This window comes from Scyliorhinus torazame, chromosome 8, assembly GCF_047496885.1.
Source record: "Scyliorhinus torazame isolate Kashiwa2021f chromosome 8, sScyTor2.1, whole genome shotgun sequence".
Taxonomy (NCBI): Eukaryota; Metazoa; Chordata; class Chondrichthyes; order Carcharhiniformes; family Scyliorhinidae; genus Scyliorhinus; species Scyliorhinus torazame.
Window position 1 is genome coordinate 151,896,407 of NC_092714.1, and position 20,989 is coordinate 151,917,395.

The 20,989-nt window shown below is 50.7% G+C and overlaps 1 protein-coding gene across 6 annotated transcripts in view; it reads right to left on the reverse strand.

The window, feature by feature from the left end:
- dgkh (diacylglycerol kinase, eta) overlaps positions 1-20,989 on the reverse strand; it is an 857,220-nt gene that overhangs the window by 119,508 nt on the left and 716,723 nt on the right. For all 6 annotated transcript variants that reach the window (XM_072514377.1, XM_072514378.1, XM_072514379.1 and 3 more), the window contains one exon: positions 3,361-3,527. In XM_072514377.1, the coding sequence (XP_072370478.1) occupies positions 3,361-3,527 (167 nt within the window). The remainder of the gene's footprint in view (positions 1-3,360; positions 3,528-20,989) is intronic.

Consider the following 20,989-nt stretch of genomic DNA (forward strand, 5'->3'; position numbering starts at 1 on the left):
TTCCTTCTTTTCCCACGTCCATAGAGCCTACTCCCAGATAGATTTTTTCATTTTGAGTAGGGCGCTAATCCCGAAAGTGGAGGGAACGGAATATTCGGCCATAGCCATCTCGAACCACGCCCCGCACTGGGTGGAGCTGGAGTTGGGGGAGGAGAGGGACCAGCGCCCGCTGTGGCGCCTCGATGTGGGACTGTTGGTGGATGAGGGGGTGTGCGGGCGGGTGCGGGGGTGTATTGAAAGATATTTGGAGGCCAACGACAACAGGGAGGTGCAGGTGGGGCTAGTCTAGGAGGCGTTGAAAGCGGTGGTCAGGGGAGAGTTAATCTCCATTAGGGCCCACAGGGAGAAGAGAGAGAGGAGGGAGAGGTTGGTGGGGGAGATTTTAAGGGTAGACAGGAGGTATGCAGAGGCCCCCGAGGAGGGGCTACTTAGGGAGCGACGGAATCTCCAGACGGAATTCGACCTGTTGACCACGGGGAAAGCAGAGGCACAGTGGAGGAAAGCGCAGGGGGCGATGTATGAATATGGGGAGAAGGCGAGTCGGATGCTGGCACATCAGCTTCATAAGAGGGAGGCAGCGAGGGAGATTGGTAGAGTTAAGGGTAGAGGGGGGAATACGGTGCGGAGTGCGGTGAGAATAAACAAGGTATTTAGGGACTTTTATGGGGATTTGTACAGGTCTGAGCCTCCAGCGGGGGAGGAGGGGCTGCGACGATTCCTAGATCAGCTGAGGTTCCCGAGGGTGGAGGAGGAGGAGGTGGCTGGTTTGGGGGCGCCGATTGAGCTGGAGGAACCGGTTAAAGGATTGGGGAGCATGCAGGCGGGGAAGGCCCCGGTGGCTCGGTGGAGGGGGAAGCGGAGGTAGTGGCAGCTATGGACGCGGAGAAGGTCTTTGATCAGGTGGAGTGGGAGTATCTTTGGGAAGTGTTGTGGAGGTTTGGATTCGGGGAGGGGTTCATCAGTTGGGTCAGGCTGCTATATAGAGCCCCAGTGGTGAGTGTGGCTACGAACCGGCGGAGGTCGGAGTACTTTCGGGTGTACCGGTGGACGAGGCAGGGGTGCCCCTTATCCCCCTTGTTGTTTGCACTGGCAATTGAGCCGCTGGCCGTGGCATTGAGGGAGTCCAGGAAACGGAGGGTCGGTCCTCCCGAGGTTTCTCTTTGTGTTCCAGTGCCTTCCCATTATGATCCCCAAGGCCTTTTTCAAACGGGTAAGCAGGAGCATCATGGGATTTGTGTGGGCGAATAAGACCCCGAGGGTGAAGAGAGTGTTTCTGGAGCGTAGCAGGAGGGGGGGGGGCTGGCGTTGCTGAATGTGTGTTTCTATTATTGGGCATCCAATGTAGCGATGATCTGTAAGTGGGTAATGGAGGGAGAGGGGGCGGCGTGGAAGAGGCTAGAGATGGCGTCCTGTGTGGGCACGAGCCTGAGGGCGTTGGTGACGCTGCCGCTCTCGCCGACAAGGTACACCACGAGTCCGGTGGTGGCGGCGACGCTTAAAATCTGGGGGCAGTGGAGGCGACACAGGGGCGAGGTGGGAGCCTCGGTTTGGTCCCCGATTCGGGAGGATCATCGGTTCGTCCCGGGAAGGGTGGATGGGGGTTTACGGAGCTGGCATCGGGCAGGGATTAGAAGAATGGGGGACCTGTTCATCGATGGGACGTTTGCGAGCCTCGGGGCGCTGGAGGAGAAATTTGGGCTAACCCCGAGAAACGCTTTCAGGTACATGCAAGTGAGGGCGTTTGTGAGGTGGCAGCAGAGGGAATTCCCACTGCTTCCGGCACATGGGATTCAGGGCAGGGTGATTTTGGGTGTATGGGTTGGAGAAGGCAAGGTTTCAGGAAGAGGAGGAGGCCTCGGCGGAGGAGTTAAAGGGAAAGTGGGAGGAGGAGCTTGGGGAGGAGATGGATGAGGGTCTGTGGGCTGATGCCCTGAGTAGGGTTAATTCTTCCTCCTCTTGCGCCAGGCTCAGCCTAATACAGTTCAAAGTTACTCACAGAGTGCATATGACATGGGTGAGGTTGAGTGGGTTCTTTGGGGTGGAGGACAGATGTGGGAGGTGCTTGGGGAGCCCGGCAAATCACGTCCATAGGTCCTGGTCATGCCTGGCACTGGATGGGTTTTCGAGGGGTTTTGCGAGGACTATGTCCAAGGTGGTGAACGCCCGGGTCAAGCCGAGCTGGGGATTGGCATTATTTGGGGAATCGGACGAGCCGGGAAGCAGGAGGTGAAAGAGGCCGGTATTCTGGCTTTTGCGTCCGTGGTAGCCCGGCGGAGGATTTTGCTACTATGGAAAGATGCGAAGCCCCCTAGTGTGGAAGCTTGGATCAATGACATGGCTGGGTTCATCAAGCTGGAGAGGATAAAGTTTGCCTTGCGAGGGTTTGTGCAAGGGTTCCTCAGGCGGTGGCAGCCGTTCCTAGACTATCACGCGGAGCGTTAGGAGGTCAGCAGCAGCAGCAGCCCAAGGGCGGGTGGGGGGGGGGGAAAGAAGAGAGATTGTTTTTGGGGTGCCGTTTGGGTGAAGGTGTTTTTTTTCCCCCCTATTTGTGTTTTTAAATGTTATATGGGGGGTTATTGTATATGGGGGATATCCAATGTATAATTTCTGATTGTTGTGTTCTTGTTTCTTTCTTTTTGTTGGGGGGGGGGGGTTTGTTGAAAATTTTGAATAAATATATATATTTTTAAATATATATAGAACAAAACCTCTTCCTATCTTCTTTTATATTGCTAGCCAGCTTACACTCATATTTCATCTTTTCCCCCCTTATTGCTTTTTTAGTTGTCCTCTGCTCGCTTTTAAAGGCTTCCCAATCCTCTGACTTCCCATTACTCCTCACTACTTTGTATGCTTTCTCTTTTATGCTGTCCTTGACTTCCCTCGTCAGCTATGGACGTCCTCGCCTCCCCTTAGCATGTTTCCTCCTCCTTGGGATGAATTTCTGTTGTGCCACCCGAATAACCCCCAAAAATCCCTGCCATTGCTGTTCCACTGTCTTCCCTGCAATTAGGGATTGGGTACAAATGCGGTCCTTCCCAAGCTATGCTCAAATCCTATGAAAGAATTTTTAAAAAGTTGTCCTAAAGCATTGTGGGCTAAGTGTAATTGGTACATTTATCCGATGATTTGATATGAAGATTTGACTATTTCTGATGCCAAAGCCCACTCTCCCACCTTTACCCATTTTAACTTTCTTTGGCTTCTTTTAGGCCCCCCCAGCACTCACACACAGATAAATATAGACACACAGGTAGTCATCATGGATTTCAGGTCTTTAAGATTTCTGTAAAAGTCTCTCTTGTGCACTGTCCTGTAACATCCCATGTGGACCCACTGACATGAGAAAGTGTGACCCACCTTGTGATTAATTCTTCAGCTGCTTGGGCACAGTGCTGGAGTTGGGTGGCTTCTTCCTCTGTAGCCAGGTCGACTGACTGCTGTGGGTACAAGTGAGGCCGAAGAGCTGGCCTGCAGGAGTCGTAGCGGAGTTTGTCTTCCCAGGATTTCAGAGTACTCTCAAATGCCTGTGCAAAGAGGTCAATAATGAAAACTGTAGAACTGATTATATGAGCCAAGATTTTCTGGAGAGGGGCATCTCGCTGCTTGTTCAGTTAGCTAGAATTTCTTCCTTCTTTCTTCAGCTCGGAAACCTTTTGCCCCAACAGTTGCTGGAATTATGAATGAGGCTCATCCTGTTCTCTTTCTGGGCTGGCCAGAATGAGTGCTGTTGCAGGAATAGAAGTCTCTTCATTAAAATGCATGCTTTCTCTGTTCAGTACCAGCCCTAACTTTCTACAGTAGTTTATGAAGCAATGTGATAGCATTCATGTGGGGGTTGAGGGCGAGTTGCCTTTTTTATAGGCTAACGGTAGAATGATGTAAACCATCAGCAATTTGTGGTGATTTGTAACTCCTCCTCCTCAACAATTTTCTGCATGATTTCTATACTAAAAACGGTGAGCCCATCAAACTCGCTGTTATTTAGGCTGCAAATTCTGGGCCAAGGTCTGTTCAAAGTAAGGTTTTTATTTTCCAATTTGTATTTTCTTTCTCTTCATTCTTGATGCACCATGACCTCCAACCTTATAGTCCACCAACACTTTGCATCTCGCTTCTGACCGATTTCTCAAAATCACGAACAGGACTACCCTGGCTGACCTGTCATTTCAGCCATTTCTGCTCCCATGGAACTTGTGTCCACCCACCTCAACTCTTACTTTTCTCCCTGGTCCAGTCCCTTCCCACCAACATGCTTGATTCTTCTGATGCACTCGTCAGTTTAAGCTTCCAGTTTCATCACCAATATCTATTAGACGCCCACTGACTCCCACTACCGGCCTCCCCGAACAGGCACCGGAATGTGGCGACTTGGGGCTTTTCACAGTAACTTTATTCCCGCCTACTCGTGACAATAAGCGATTATTATTATATTATTATTATACTCTTCCTCATTCCCACTTCCTTTCAGAACTCCATTCCATTTTCCCAGTTTCTCTGCATCAGCTCAGACAATGCAACCTTTCCATATTAGTGCTTCCGATAGGTCTTCCTTTTTCCTCGAACAAACATTTCCCTCCATTGTTAGTGGGGACTCGGTCCCATTTCTGCTCTCACCTCTTCCTCCCCCTCGCATAACCACATTAGTGTTCAGTTTGTTCCCATTTTCCACTCCTCCCGTCTCCAAGTTTAACAGATCATGCTCCACCATTTCTGCCACCTCCAGTGCGAAGTCACCCCAAAAAACATTTGCCCCTCCCCTTCCCTCTGTCTTTCGAAGGGACTGTTCCCTCTGCAATACTCTGATTCAGTCTTCCATCACCCTGAAAACTTATCTTCCCTTTCCACAGCACCTTTCAATCCAAATGCAGGAGGTGCAACGCCAACCTTCTCACTGAAAAGAAGTATGTGAAACAGTGATTCACTTGTACTTCTTTCAAGTTAGTCTACTGATCGGGTGGTCTCTTTGGTGAACATCTCCTTTCAGTACCCAAGCATGACCCCTATCCCCTTTAATGTTCCTTTCTATTCTCACTCTGACCTCTCTGTCCTCAGTCATCTCAAGTAACAGTGCATTATTGGTGGATTAGGCAATTTACTGTCTCCTAGACTTTCGTGCAACTAGTTCGCAACATAACACCACCCTAATTGTTTTCAGTGGTTCTGCTCTTGCTATTTACACCTCCTTTAGACCCACCTGTTGTAGCCTCACTTGCCCCATTACCGTATCTTTTACCTTGCACCATTATTTATTTTGTCATTAAATATCTCCTGCCTTACACCCTATCACAGACCTTCCTCGTGTTCTTTTTTCCCCTTCCCCTTTCACCAACTCGGTATTTGGTTTGAACCTGTTACATCTGTGACTGTTTCTAGATCTGACAATGCGTCATTGACTGAAACGCCAACATTGGGGGTTAGTTAGTTCAAAGGCTGGATGGCGTGTTCGTGATGCGGAGCAACACCAGCAGCGTGGGTTCAATTCCCATACCAGCTGTGTTTTTTTTTAAATACTTATTTTGATGGGATGTAGGCTTCACTGGCTTAGGCCAGCATTTGTTGCACATCCCTAATTGCCCTTCAGAAGGCGGAGATGAGCTGTCTTCTTGAACCCTGCAGTCCATGTGTATTGGTACACCCACAGTGCTGTTAGAATGGTAGTTCCAAGATTTTGACCCGCCAGTATATTTCCAAGTCGGGATGGTGAGTGACTTAGAATCCTAGGACCTACAGCGCAGGAAGAGGCCATTCGGTCCATCGAGTCTGTACCGATCCTTCGAATTAACACTTAACTCATGCCCACGTGCAGGTTCAGTTATGGAGTTACAGGGATAGGATGGGATAGGGAGAGTGAACATAGAACATTACAGCGCAGTACAGGCCCTTCGGCCCTCAATGTTGCGCCGACCTGTGAAGCCACTCTAAAGCCCATCTACACTATGGAACATAGAACATTACAGCGCAGTACAGGCCCTTCGGCCCTCAATGTTGCACCGACCTGTGAAACCACTCTAAAGCCCATCTACACTATAGAACAAGGGCCTGAATTGCGCTGTAATGTTCTATGTTCTATAGTGTAGATGGGCTTTAGAGTGGTTTCACAGGTCGGCGCAACATTGAGGGCCGAAGGGCCTGTACTGCGCTGTAATGTTCTATGTTCACTCTCCCTATCCCATCCTATCCCTGTAACTCCATAACTGAACCTGCACATCTCTGGAGACTAAGGGCAATTTATCATGGCCAATCCACCTGACACGCACATCTTCGGATGGTGGGAAGAAACCGGAGCACCAGGAGGAAAGCCATGCAAACATGGGGAGAATGTACAAACTCCACACCAGACAGGGCAGCACGGTAGCATAGTGGTTAGCACAATTGCTTCACAGCTCCAGGGTCCCAGGTTCGATTCCTGGCTTGGGTCAAAGTCTGTGCAGAGTCTGCACGTTCTCCCCGTGTGTGCGTGGGTTTCCTCCGGGTGCTCCGGTTTCCTCCCACAGTCCAAAGATGCGCAGGTTAGGTGGATTGGCCATGCTAAATTGCCTTTAGTGTCCAAAATTGCCCTTAGTGTTGGGTGGGGTTACTGGGTTATGGGGATAGGGTGGAGGTGTGGCCTTTGGTAGGATGCTCTTTCCAAGAGCTGGTGCAGACTCGATGGGCCGAATGGCCTCCTTCTGCACTGTAAATTCTATGATCTATGACCTAAGGCTGGAATTGAACCTGGATCTCTGGCGTTGTGAGGCAGAATTGCTAACCATTGTGCCATCATGCTACCCCAAGTGACTTGGAGGAGAACTTCCAGGTGATGGTGTTCCCCGGTATCTGCTGCCCTTGTCCTTCTAGATGGTAGTGATCGTGGGTTTGGGGGTGTTGCCGAAGGAGACTTGTTCCTGCAGTGGATCTTGTAGATGGTACACATATCTGCTACCGTGTATCGCTGGTGGAGGTAGTGAATGTTTGTGGAAGGGGTGTCAATTAAGTGGGCTGCTTGTCCTCGATAGTATCAAACTTCTTGAGTGTTGATGGAGCTGCACTCATCCAGGCAAGTGGAGAGTATTCCATCACACTCCTGACTTGTGCCTTGGAGATGGTGGACAGGCTTTGCGAGTCAGGTGGTGAGCTATCCGCGATAGAATTCCTAGTCTTTAACCAGCTCTTGCAGCCACATTACTTATATGGCTAGCCCAGTTCAGTTATTGGTCAATGGAAACCCCAGGGTTGATAGTGGGGGATTCAGTGATGGTAATGCCATTGAATGTCCAGGGACAATAGTTTGATTCTCTCTTATTGGAGATGGTCATTGCCTGGCACTTGTGTGGCGTGAATGTTACTTGTCACTTGGGACTTCCGGGTGCGGCTATGCAGAGCTAGGTCGCATATTCGGTAGCTCCCGCTTGGAATGGACTTTTGGGCTCTTTTACAGGGCCCCCACGGCATTTGCTTGACATTTCCCGGTGTGGCAAGAAGACCGCGGCATTCCCCTGTCAGTGTCCCCCAGGAATGTTATGTCTTTTGGCTGCCAGACCCGGCAGAAACAGTAAAGGATTTGGCTTTGGCTGCAGGTTTAGACAAAAGCCTCTTCCAGCATGCAGGCGGGGGAAGGGCAAGCTTAAAGCTGCAATCTGACTTGACTCTATCAAAGGTGAATTCTAGCAGCAGAGGGAACAACTGTGAAAAGATCTACCAAGGCCATTGAAGAATCAGGGACGAGGTTTCCGGTGGCGGCCATGGAGGAGTAGGTCGCGCATTCGGCAGCTCCCGTCTGGAACCGACTCTCAGACCTTTTTCAGGAGTTTCCATAGACTTTTTAAATGGACCAGAAGTGTAACGGCCAAAGGAGCGGCACTGGAGCAACGGGAGAAGCGAGGGAAAGAAAACAAAATGGCGGCGGCCAGGGACAAAGGGGAGCTGCAGGAGTTCATCAAGCGCTGCTTTGAGGAGCAGCGCGAGGAGATGCACAAGGAGATGTTGGCGCCTATGCTTTCGGCAATTGAAGGACTCGGGATCACCCAGAAGGTCCACGAAGCTAAGATCCAGGAGGTACAAAAAAGAGTCAGTCAGAACGAGGATGAGCTCGTGGGCCTGGCGGTGAGAGTGGAGCAGAACGAGGCGCTACACAAGAGGTGGGCGGGAAAACTCGAAGACCTGGAGAACAGGTCGAGGAGAAAGAATCTGCGAATCCTGGGTCTCCCTGAGAGAGTGGAGGGGGCTGATGCCGGGGCATATGCGAGCACGATGCTCGGGGCGATGATGGGCACGAAGGCCCCTTCGAGGCCGCTGGAGTTGGACGGGGCACATCGGGTGCTGGCGAAGAAGCCCCAGGCAAATGAGCCGCCAAGGGCGATGGTGGTGAGGTTCCACCGGTTCACGGACAGAGAGTGGGTCCTGAGATGGGCCAAGAAGGAGCGGAGTAGTAAGTGGGACAATGCAGAGATCCGAATATACCCGGACTGGAGCACGGAGGTTGCAAAGCGGAGAGCGGGTTTCAACCGGGCCAAAGCGGCGTTGTACCGGAAAGAAGTGAAATTCGGAATGCTGCAGCCAGCGCGACTGTGGGTCACATACAAGGGCCAACACTATTACTTCGAAACGCCTGAAGAGGCGTGGACCTTTGTACAAGCCGAAAAGTTGGACTCTAACTGAGGGTCTGTGAGGGTGGGGGGGATGTTTGAGGTTTGATGTGTGATGGTTGTTGTATATAGGGGGTCAATCACGCGCAGGAAATGTTACATGGACTGGGGGAGAGAGACAATGCCGCGACAGGAGCTGCGCCAGAGGCCCCCGCCCCGGAGCGGGCTTTGGAAAGCGCGGGGTGTTTTCCCGCGCGCGGAAAGAAAGGCGGGAAGGGGAACGAAGGAATGCATATGGATTGGGAGACTCCCACGCGGGGAGGTCAATGGGACAGCGGGGGAAGCCGGGGTCAGCAGCGTCAGCTGACTTACGGGAGTGACATGGGGGGAGCAAAAAAGCTAGACAGGGGTCTAGCGGGGGGGGGGGGGGGGGGGGTTGCTGCTGCACTGGCCGAAAGGGAATGAGGCACAGAAGAGGTGGTCGGGACGGGGATCCCCCCCTCTGGGGGACTAGAGGGTGAGGGAGGCGTGGACACGGGACTGGCCCAGAAAAAGGAGATGGCTAGTCGGTGGGGCGTGGAGGGAGTGAGAGCCCCTCCAATCCGGCTGATAACGTGGAATGTGAGGGGCCTGAATGGGCCGGTGAAGAGGGCTCGAGTGTTCGTGCACTTAAAGGGACTGAAGGCGGACGTGGCCATGCTCCAAGAGACACACCTGAAGGTGGCGGACCAGGTCAGGCTAAAAAAGGGATGGGTAGGACAGGTATTCCACTCGGGACTGGACGCGAAGAATAGAGGGGTGGCAATATTGGTGGGAAAGCGGGTGTCATTTGAGGCCAAGACTATTGTAGCGGACAATGGAGGGCGATATGTAATGGTGAGCGGTAGGCTGCAAGGGATGTGGGTGGTGTTGGTAAACGTATACGCCCCGAACTGGGATGATGCAGGATTCATGAAGCGCATGTTGGGGCGCATTCCGGACCTGGAGATAGGAGGCCTGATAATGGGAGGGGACTTCAATACAGTGTTGGATCCAGCACTAGACCGCTCCAAATCAAGGACTGGAAAGAGGCCGGCGGCAGCCAAGGTACTTAGGGTATTTATGGATTAGATGGGGGGAGTGGACCCATGGCGGTTTGCAAGGCCGCAGGCCAGGGAATTTTCTTTCTTCTCCCATGTACACAAAGCCTACTCCCGGATAGATTTCTTTGTTCTGGGTAGGGCGCTCATCCCGAGGGTGGAGGGGATGGAGTATTCGGCTATAGCCGTTTCAGACCATGCCCCACACTGGGTGGAACTGGAGCTGGGAGAGGAGAGGGACCAACGCCCGTTGTGGCGGCTGGATGTGGGACTGCTGGCGGACGAGGTGGTGTGTGGGAAGGTCAGGGGGTGTATCGAAAGGTACTTGGAGGCCAACGACAACGGGGAGGTGCGGTGGGGGTGGTAGGGGAGGCGTTGAAGGCGCTGATCAGGGGAGAGCTAATTTCCATTAGGGCTCATAGGGAGAAGACAGAGGGTATGGAAAGGGAGAGGTTAGTGGGGGAGATTTTGCGAGTGGACAGGAGATACGCAGAGGCCCCGGAGGAAAGGTTACTTGGGGAAAGACGATGGCTCCAGACGGAGTTTGACCTGTTGACCACAGGGAAGGCGGAGGCACAGTGGAGGAAAGCCCAGGGGGCGACCTACAAGTATGGGGAAAAGGCTAGTCGGATGCTGGCACACCAGCTCCGTAAGAGGATGGCAGCGAGGGAAATAGGGGGAGTCAAAGATGGAGAGGGAGCCACGATTCGGAGTGCGACGAAAATAAACGAGGTATTCAAGGCCTTTTATGAAGAGGGGATGAGACAATTCCTAGATCAGCTGAGAGTCCCGTGGGTGGAGGAGCAAGTGTGGCTGGTTTGGGGGCACCAATTGGGTTGGAGGAGCTGAGCAAGGGTTTGGGGAGCATGCAGGCGGGAAAGGCCCCGGGACCGGACGGATTCCCGGTGGAGTTCTACAGGAAATACGCAGACCTGTTGGCCCCGCTACTGGTGAGGACCTTTAATGAGGCAAGAGAGGAGGGGCCCTGCCCCCGACAATGTCGGAAGCGACAATTTCTTTGATCCTAAAGCGGGACAAGGACCCACTGCAATGTGGATCATACAGGCCGATCTCGCTCCTCAATGTGGATGCAAAGTTGCTGGCAAAAGTGCTGCCACGAGGATCGAGGACTGTGTCCCGGGGGTAATCCACGAGGACCAGACGGGATTTGTAAAGGGCAGGCAACTAAACACCAATGTGCGGCGGCTCTTAAACGTTATAATGATACCATCGGAGGAGGGAGAGGCGGAGATAGTGGCAGCTATGGACGCGGAGAAGGCCTTTGACCGAGTAGAGTGGGAGTACCTCTGGGAGGTGCTGCACAGGTTTGGGTTCGGGGTAGGGTTTATCAATTGGGTTAAGCTCCTTTACAGAGCCCCGATGGCAAGTGTAGTGACGAACCGGCGGAAGTCGGAGTGCTTTCGACTGTACCGAGGGACGAGGCAGGGGTGCCCCCTGTCCCCCCTGTTGTTCGCATTGGCGATCGAACCATTGGCCATGCCATTGAGGGAGTCTAATAAATGGAAGGGGGTTGTCCGAGGGGGAGAAGAGCATCGGGTGTCGCTATATGCGGATGACCTGTTGCTGTACGTGGCAAATCCAATGGAGGGGATGGTGGAGGTCATGCAGACTCTAAGGGAGTTTGGGGAGTTTTTGGGCTATAAGCTCAATGTAGGGAAGAGTGAGCTCTTTGTATTACAGGCTGGGGACCAAAAAAGTGGGATAGGGGACCTATCGCTGAGGAGGGCGGAAGGGAGCTTTCGGTATCTGGGGATCCAGATAGCCAGGAGTTGGGGGACCCTACATAAACTGAATCTGACGAGGTTGGTGGAGCAAATGGAGGAGGATTTCAAAAGATGGGACATGTTACCGCTCTCGCTGGCGGGTAGAGTGCAGTCGGTCAAAATGGTGGTCCTTCCGAGATTTCTGTTTGTGTTTCAGTGCCTTCCCATCGTGATCACTAAGGCCTTTTTTTAAAGAGAGTAGGCAGGAGTATTATGGGGTTTGTGTGGGCGAATAAGACCCCGAGAGTAAGGAGAGGGTTCCTGCAACGCAGTAGGGACCGAGGAGGGTTGGCGCTGCCAAACCTGGGGAGCTACTTCTGGGCAGCAAATGTGGCGATGATCCGCAAGTGGGTTATGGAGGGAGAGGGGGCGGCATGGAAGAGGATGGAGATGGCGTCCTGTAAAGGAACGAGCCTGGGGGCATTGGTGACGGCACCGGGGTGCAATGGGAGCATCGGTGTGGTCCCCGATCAGGGGTAACCACCGGTTTGTCCCGGGGAAGATGGACGGGGGGTTCCAGAGCTGGCATCGGGCGGAGATTGGGAGAATGGGGGACCTGTTCATCGACGGGATGTTTGCGAGCCTAGGGGAACTGGAGAAGTTTGAGTTACCCCCGGGAAATGCCTTTAGATATATGCAGGTGAGGGCTTTTGTGAGGCGACAGGTGAGGGAATTCCCGTTGGTCCCGGCACAAGAAGTTCAAGATAGGGTGATCTTGGGTGTATGGGTCGGGGAGGGCAAGGTGTCGGAAATACACCAGGAGTTGAAAGAAGCGGGGGAAGCGCTGGTAGAAGAGTTGAAGGATAAATGGGAGGAGGAGCTGGGGGAGGAGATCGAGGAAGGTCTGTGGGCTGATGCCCTAGGTAGGGTTAATTCCTCCTCCTCGTGTGCCAGGCTCAGCCTGATACAATTTAAGGAGGTCCACAGAGCGCACTTGATGGGGGCGAGGTTGAGTAGGTTCTTTGGGGTAGAGGACAGATGTGGAAGGTGCTCAGGGAGCCCGGCGAACCATGTCCATATGTTTTGGTCATGCCCGGCACTGGAGGGGTTCTGGAGAGGAGTGGCGGGAGCAATATCTCAGGTGGTGAAAGTCCGGGTCAAGCCAAGTTGGGGGCTAGCAATATTTGGAGTAGTGGACGAACCGGGAGTGCAGGAGGCGAAAGAGGCCAGCATTCTGGCCTTTGCGTCCCTAGTAGCCTGGCGAAGGATCTTGCTAATGTGGAAGGAGGCGAAGCCCCCCAGCCTGGAGAAATGATATGGCTGGGTTCATAAAGTTGGAGAGGATTAAGTTCGCCTTGAGAGGGTCTGCGCAGGGGTTTTACAGGCGGTGGCAACCGTTCCTAGACTACCTCGCGGAGCGTTAGAGGAAGGTCGGTCAGCAGCAGCAGCAACCTTGGGGGGGGGGGGGGAACGTCCTGGGAGGGGGGGGGGCGGAAAAGAGGGGGGACTGCCTGGGAGGGTGGATGAGCAAGAGATAACATGAAGGGTTGGGGAAACTGGCACGTATGGGTGAGGGCCAGTGTACAAAGCTGTGTAAATATGTCATTTTGCCATGTATATATCTTGCTCTGCGCGATTTCTCGTTTGTTTTTTTTGTTACGGGGGGGGGGGGGTTATTGTTTGTAAGGGAGAAAAATTGTGTTAAAAAACTTTAATAAATATATATATATTTTTTAATGTTACTTGTCACTTGTCAGCCAAAGCCTGGGTATTGTCCAGGTCTTGCTGCATTTGCACATGAACTAGTGCTTCAGCAAAAGCCCCACATCTGACCTTATGTTGGAAGGAAGGTCATTGATGAAGCAGCTGAAGATTGTTGGGCCGAGGACACTATCCTGAGGAACTCCTGCAGAGATATCCCGGGACTACGATAACTGACCTCCAAAAACCACAAACATCTTCCCTTGTGCTAGGTATGACTCCAATTAGTGGGGAGATTTCCCCCTGATTTCTATTGACTCCAGTCTTGCTAGGGCTCCTTGATGCCATACTCAATCAAATGCTGGCTTGATGTCAAGGGCTGTCACTCTCAGCTCTCCTCTAGAGTTCAGCTCTTTTGTCCATGTTTGAACCAAGGCTGCAATGAGGTCAGGAGCTGAGTGACCTGGTGGAACATAAATTGTGCCTCAGCGAAAAGGTTATTCCTAATTAAATGCCTCTTGATTCCTTCCATCACTTTATTATGAGTAAGTATGGGGTAAGTATTTAAGGTAAGTTCCCCCAGATCCATTTGTGTGCCCCCCTCCCCCTACAATGCAAATCCTGTAAATCTCACCCCCAGTGCCCCCCCTGCCAGAGACCCCCATATAAGAGAGATCCCCCTACATAACAGAGATCGCCCCCCCCAAGAATCAGTTACTCCTGCCTGGAAGCTAAAGAGCAGTCCAAATAGAAACAGTGAAAAAAAAATCACAGCTTTAAAACTCACCTTTCCCCTATACATAACGCCTCATGCAGAGAAAACAGCAGCTGTAACTTCATAGAAAGCGAAAACCACATCACCAAGGTTTAAACCCCCCAGATCCTTTGATCTGCAACGTTTCTATGCGCTTCAAAGAGAAAAAAAACTTTTACTAGGCTGTAAATGACAGCTTCCAGACAACCAGATGTCTGGATTGTTTAATTTAATTTCTCTTCATGCTTGAATGGATCTCAAGTCCATGCTGTGAACCTGACCACAATATTTGTAAACACCGAGGCATTATGTGCTTTCACTTCCTGTTTCTCAGCAGAAAGCACTTAACTACTTTTGATGTGGTCATGACCTGTCAATTATAGCTAGATATTTACAAACATTGTGGTGAGTTTCAAAACAGGGTACTTGAGATCCATTCAATGTTCTGGGACCTGGGTTCGACTCCCACCATGGCAGCTGGAATTTAGTTCCTTCAGGGAGCTAAATTCACCTTTGCTACTCTGGCAGCTTCCCATCAAGTACTTCACATTTTTAAATACCTGTTGCAAACCTCCACATCGGCAAGGGGAATTCTAATGTGGGGAGAACATATGGCGGCAAGCCCCTTTAATTGTATTATAAATTTGTTTAAATATATTGAATTGAGGTTCCCACCCTCTTTGGGCGGGATCCTCACAACGTCACCGCGGAGGAGTGGGGAAAATAGGAAAACGAGGTCTCGCCAGTGAGAATCTTGTTTTCCAATTCTCAAGATATCTTGCGCTCATGGCGAAGGCGGGGACAAAATTGTTCACCATGAAACGATCGCTGATTGTCATGAAACCTCATCTGGTTCATTAATGTTGTTTAGGGAAGGAAATCTGCCATCCTTATCTGGTCTGGACTACACTTGACTCCAGATCCACAGCCCTCTGAAATGGTCTGGTAAACCACATAGTTCAAGGAAATTAGGGATGGGTAACAGATGATGGTCTTCCCAACAATGCTCACATCCCATGAAAGAATAAATACATTTAAAAAACAGTGGTTGTCTTATGACAAAAGGTTCAGCAGGTTAGGCCTAATGGAGTTTAGAAAAATGAGAGGTGATATTATTGATACATTTAAGATTCTGAGGGGGCTTGACTAGAGCAGATTCTGAAAGGATGTTTCCCCATGTGGAGAATCTAGAACGAGGGATCACAAAACCCTTCCAGGATGTGGGGGTCACTGGCGAGGTCAGCATTTGTTGCCCATCCTTAATTACCCTTGAGGGTAATTAAGCCTTGTGTTCTGCTGCAGTCCATTTGGTGTAGGTAGACCCACTGTGGTATTAGGGAGGGAGTCCCAGGACTTTCACCCAGCCACAGTGAAGGAACCGTGATATATTTCCAAGTCAGGATGGCGAGTGACTTGGAGGGGAATTGCAGTTAGTGGTGTTCTCATGTGCCTGTTGCCCTTGTTCTTCAAGGAGGTAGAAGTTGCAAATTTGGAGGGTGCTATTGAAGGAGTCTTGGTGAGTTGCAGCAGTGTACTTTGTAGATGGTACACACTGCTGCCAGTATGATTCAGTGGTGAAGGGAGTGAATGTTTAAGGTGGAGGATGGGGTGCCAATCAAGCGGGCTGCTTTGTCCTGGATGGTGTTGAGCTTCTCAAGTGTTGTCGGAGTTGCACTTATCCAGTCAACTGGACAGTATTCCATCAGAATCCTGACTTGTGCTTTGTAGATGTTGGACAGGCTTTAGAGAGTCAGGAGGTGAGTTACTCGCCTCAGGATTCCCAGCCTCAACCCTGCTCATAGTATTTATATGCCTGGTCCATTTCAGTTCCTGGTTAATGGTAACCCCCAAGATGTTGATAGAGGATAGAGCAATAGGAATGTGATTGAGTGTCAAAGAACAGTACAGCACAGGAACAGACCCTCCAAGCCTGTGCCGATCATGTGTCCTATCTAGACCAACCGCTTGTATCATTTTATACCCCGTCATGTATTTACCTAGATAAGTCTTAAAGGTCGTTAACGTATCTGCCTCAACCACCTCACTTGGCAGTGCATTCCAGGCCACCACCACCCTGGGTAAAAAAACCTCACCCGCACATCTCTACTGAACCTATCCCCTCTCACCTTGAACTTGTGCCCCCTTGTAATTGTCATTTCCGCCCTGGGAAAAAGCCTCAGGTTGCCCTTCGGCCTCCTTCTTTGTAGGAAGAACAATCCCAGTTTATTTAATCTCTCCTCATAGCTAACCCCCTCCATACCAGGCAACATCCTGGTAAACCTATTCTGTATTCTCTGCAAAGCCTCCATGTCCTTCTGGTGGGGTGGTGACCAGAATTGGATACAGTATTCCAAATGTGGCCTAATCAACGTTCTATATACTGGAACATGATTTGCGAACTTTTATACTCGATGCCCCATCCAATGAAGGCAAGCATGCACTATGCTTTCTTTAACACCATTTCCACCTGTGTTGCCACTTTTACGGATGTGGACCTGCACGCCCAGATCTCTCTGTGTCTATGCTCCTGATGGATCTGCCATTTATTTTATAGTTCCCACCTGAATTGGATCTCCCAAAATTCATCACCTCGCATTTGTCCGGGTTAAATTCCTTCTGCCATTTCTCCGCCCAATTTTGCAGCCTATCTATATCCTGCTGTATCTCTGACAATCTTCATCACTATCCACAACTCCAGCAATCTTAGTATCATCCGCAAACATGTTAATCAGACCAGCTACACTTTCTTCCAAGTCATTAATATATATTACAAACAGCAGCGGGCTCAGTACTGTTCCCTGCAGAACACCACTAGTTACAGAACTCCATTCGGAAAAACACCCTTCCACTGCTACCCTCTGTCTTCTATGGCCAAGTCAATTCTGAATCCATCTAGCTAGTATACCCCTGACCCCATGGGATTTAATCTTTTGCACCAGCCTGCCATGTCAAATGCTTTATGTAGATAACATCCACAGCCCTTCCCTCGTCAATCATTTTTGTCACCTCCTCAAAAAACTCAATTAAAGTAGACGACCTCCCTCGTACAAAACCATGCTGTCTGTTGCGAAAAAGACCATTCATTTCCTAATGTGCATAGATCCTGGGCGGGATTCTCCGAAATGGAGGCAGAGTGTTCGCGCCGTCGTGAACGCCGTCAAGGTTCATGACGGTGCGAAATGGCCCCTATCCCGACCAATTCAGGGCCCGATAATGGGCTAGGAGCGGCGCCGCGTCATTTACATGCGCCAGGCCTTGGTGCCGCGTAAAGGCGGCGCCGCATACATGACACGGCTGGCGCCGCATAACTGGCGTCACCCACGCATGTGTGGTTGCCGTCCTCTCCGAGTCCGCCCCGCAAGAAGATGTCAGACGGATCTTGCGGGGCTGTAGAAGAAAGGAGGTCCTCCTTCAGAGAGGCCGGCCCGACGATCGGCGGGCACCAATCGTGGGCCAGACCCCATTTGAGGGCCCCCCCGGTGCAGGATCCCCCCCCCCCCCCCCCCCCCCCCGCAGGCCGCCCCACCAGCGTCCCCGTGCTGTTCCCGCCGGCAGCGACCAGGTGTGGACGGCGCCGGGGGGAACCCGCCGTTTTGGGCTGGCCGCTCGGCCCATCCGGGCCCGAGAATAGCAGGCGTGCCGGAAAATCATCATTTTGGGTGTCTCGGGTGATTCTCCGGCCTGCGCCGCGCGGAACTCGACGGGAAAATTTGGCGACCCAGGCGATTCTCCCAACCGGCGCGGGAGCGGAGAATCCCGCCCCCTATCTGTGAGAATCTTTCTGAACTACTTCACTATCAGTGACATCAAGCTCGTGGCCTATAATTACCAGGGTTATCCTTGCTACCCTTCTTAAACAACGGGACAACATTAGCTGTCCTCCAATCTTCTGGGACCTCACCTGTGGCCAATGAGGAAACACAGATTTCTGTTAGAGGCACAGCGATTTAATCTCAGCAATCTGGGATAGGTGTCATCTGGCCTGGGACTTGTCGACCTTTCGACCTTAATGCTTTTTAACACACCTAACACTTCCTGCCACGTAATAATGACTTGTTCTAAAGCGTTCACATATTCCTCTGCGATACCACCAATCAACGTGTTCCTCTCCTTTGTGAATATCGTGCAAAGTACTCATTAAGGGCCTCACCAACTTCCTTTGGTTCTATGCATAATTTCCCTCCTTTGTCCTGGAGTGGACCAACTCTTTCTCCAGCTACCCTCTTGTCCTAATATACAGATAAAATGCCTTGGGATTCTGCTTAATCCTGTCTGCCAAAGACATTATATGACCCCTTTTTGCCCTCCTAACTCCCTGTTTGAGCTCTTTTCTACTTTCCCTGTATTCTTCAAGTGCTTTATCTGTTTTTAGTTGCCTAGATCTCATGCATGCATCCTTTTTCTTTTTGACTAGACTCTCAATTTCACTGGTCATCCACGGTTCCCGAATCCTGCCTTTTCTTTTCACGGCACATGCCTGTCCTGCACTCCCATCAACTGCTCCTTAAAAGACTCCCACATGCCAAATATGGATTTACCCTCAAACAGCCTCTCCTAAACAACAGCCTCTAAATCCTGCCTAATCTGGTTGCAGTTATTAGCCTTTCCCCAATTTAGCACCTTAACCCTCGGACAACACCCATCCTTTTCCATGAGTATCCAAAAGCTTATGGAACTGTGGCCACTTTCGCCACATGTTCCCCCACTGCAACTTTGATGACTTGGCCAGGCCTGTTCCCTAATACTAAGTCTAGTATAGCCCCCTCTCTAGTTGGACTATCCACATATTGTTCCAAAAAACCTTCCTGGACACACTTAACAAATTCCTCACCAGCCGGACCCCTAGCCCCAAGGGACTCCCACTACAACAACACTATTATTTCTACATCTATCCAGAATCTGCTTCCATATCTGTTCTTCAACTTCCCGTGGGCTGTTGGGAGGCCTGTAGCACACCCCCTTGAAATGAAATGAAAATCGCTTATTGTCACAAGTAGGCTTCAAATGAAGTTACTGTGAAAAGCCCCTAGTCGCCACATTCCGGCGCCTGTTCGGGAAGGCTGTTACGGGAATCGAACCGTGCTGCTGGCTTGCCTTGGTCTGCTTTCAAAGCCAGCGATTTAGCCCTGTGCTAAACAGCCCCTTCATAGTGACTGCCCCCTTCCTGTTTCCGAGTTGTACCCACAGTTTCACGTTATTTGATTATTCCAAGGTGTCTCCCTCTGTGTAGCTGTAATATGTTCTCTAATCAATATTGCAACTCCCACCACCTCTTTTACCTTCCTCCCTGTCTCGCCTAAAACACCTATATCCCGGAATATTTAGCTGCCAGTTCTGTCCCTTTTTTAACCAAGTCTCCGTTACCGCAACCACATCCAAGTTCCACGCATGAATCAAGGCTCTAAGTTCATCTGTCTTACCTGTTATACTCCACGCATGGAAGGAGATGCACTCCAGACCTCCAGGCCCACTGAGTTCAACCTCCCCCTGCCTGCCCTTCCTCTTACCCAGCCTGGCCCTGGTACCATGCTCATCCCCAGTCTCTACACTTGCTGGCTTACTGTTCTGATCCCCAACACCCCTGCAACATTTGTTTAAACCCACCCGAACCATACTAGCAAATGTCCCAGCCAGGATATTGGTACCCCTCCAGTTCAGGTGTAACCCGTCCTTCTTGTACTGGCCCCACCTTCCCTGGAAGACATCCCAGTGATCCAAAAAACTAAAGGCCTCTTTCCTGCACCAGTTCTTTAGCCACGTGTTAAACTGCATTATCTCCCTGTTCCTAGCCTCACGAGCACGTGGCATTGGGAGTAACCCAGATATTACTACCCTAGATGTCTTGCTTTTTAATCTTCTACTTAGCTCCCTAAATTGCCTCTGCAGGATCTCGCTAGTCTTTCTACCTATGTCATTTGTGCCAATGTGGAGAATGATCTCTGTCTGATTTCCCTCCCGTTTTAGGATGCTTTGTACCCGCTCAAAGACATCTAGGACCCTGGCAGCAGGGAGGCAAACTACCATCCTGGAGTCCCTTTCATGGCCGCAGAAGCGCTCATCTGTGTACCTGACTATGAAATCCCCCACCACTATTGCTTTGCTACGCTCTGTACCCCCGGTCTGTGAAGCAAGACTAGCAGTGGTGCCTTCACTCTGGCCACTACTGCTGTCCCCTGATGGACCTTCCCCCTCATTAGTATCCAAAATGGCATACTTGTTAGATAGGAGGACAGCCATAGGGGACCCCTGATTGTCTGCCTACCCCGTCTGACGGTCACCCATCTATCTTCCTGTACCTTGGGTGTGACCACATCTCTGTAGCTATTATTTGCAACAATTTCAGCTAATTTTGTCTCCTCAGTGCTTCCAGCTGTTGCTCTAACTGATCCATGCTTTTGGTGAGCTTCTGCAATTGAATGCACTTCCCACAGATGTAGTCCTCAGGGACATTTGAAGTGTCCATGATGCCCCACATCCTGCAGGAGTAGCACACAACCCTGCCAATTGACATCTCTCTGCCTCTGTTGGTTGTTTGATTAAAAACTAAATACTAGTTAGGTCTTTAATAAAAAAATACTTCTGCTTTCACGAATGGGGAGAAGGTTGTATTCTCTCTTATAGCTACTCCTACCAGGCGACCTGTTGGTCTTTAATACAAAATTACTCCTTCTGCTTTCATGAATGGGGAGAAGGTTGTATTCTCTCTTGTAGCTACTCCTACCAGGCGATCTGATGTCATGGTATGTCATGTTTGGCTTGCACTATTCCCACCTATCCACTGTAGCTTGGCTGCAACTGCTTTGTGATATCTTTCATCCAACTATGCCTCGGCCAGACCATCTTTCTACTGTTATCACTGGAACACATCTCCCTAACTTGGCTGCTTTGATTAAGTTGTAAAACAAAACACATGTAAGCAAGTAGCAAACACTGTTTCACCTTTCCCAATCACTCAATGAGAAACACCTACAATCAAATACAATAAATCATCGAAGACAGAGTTTCCCTGCTAAAGTCTAAGAAAAAAATCCCAGTGTGTGTGTGTGAAAGAATGTTGATCTGTAGATTTGTGTCGATTCATGTAGGATGCAGGATGGGTTTACCAAATGAATACTTCAAGTCCAGAGCTTCCAGCAATGGGAGTAACAGACACCCGTATCCAAA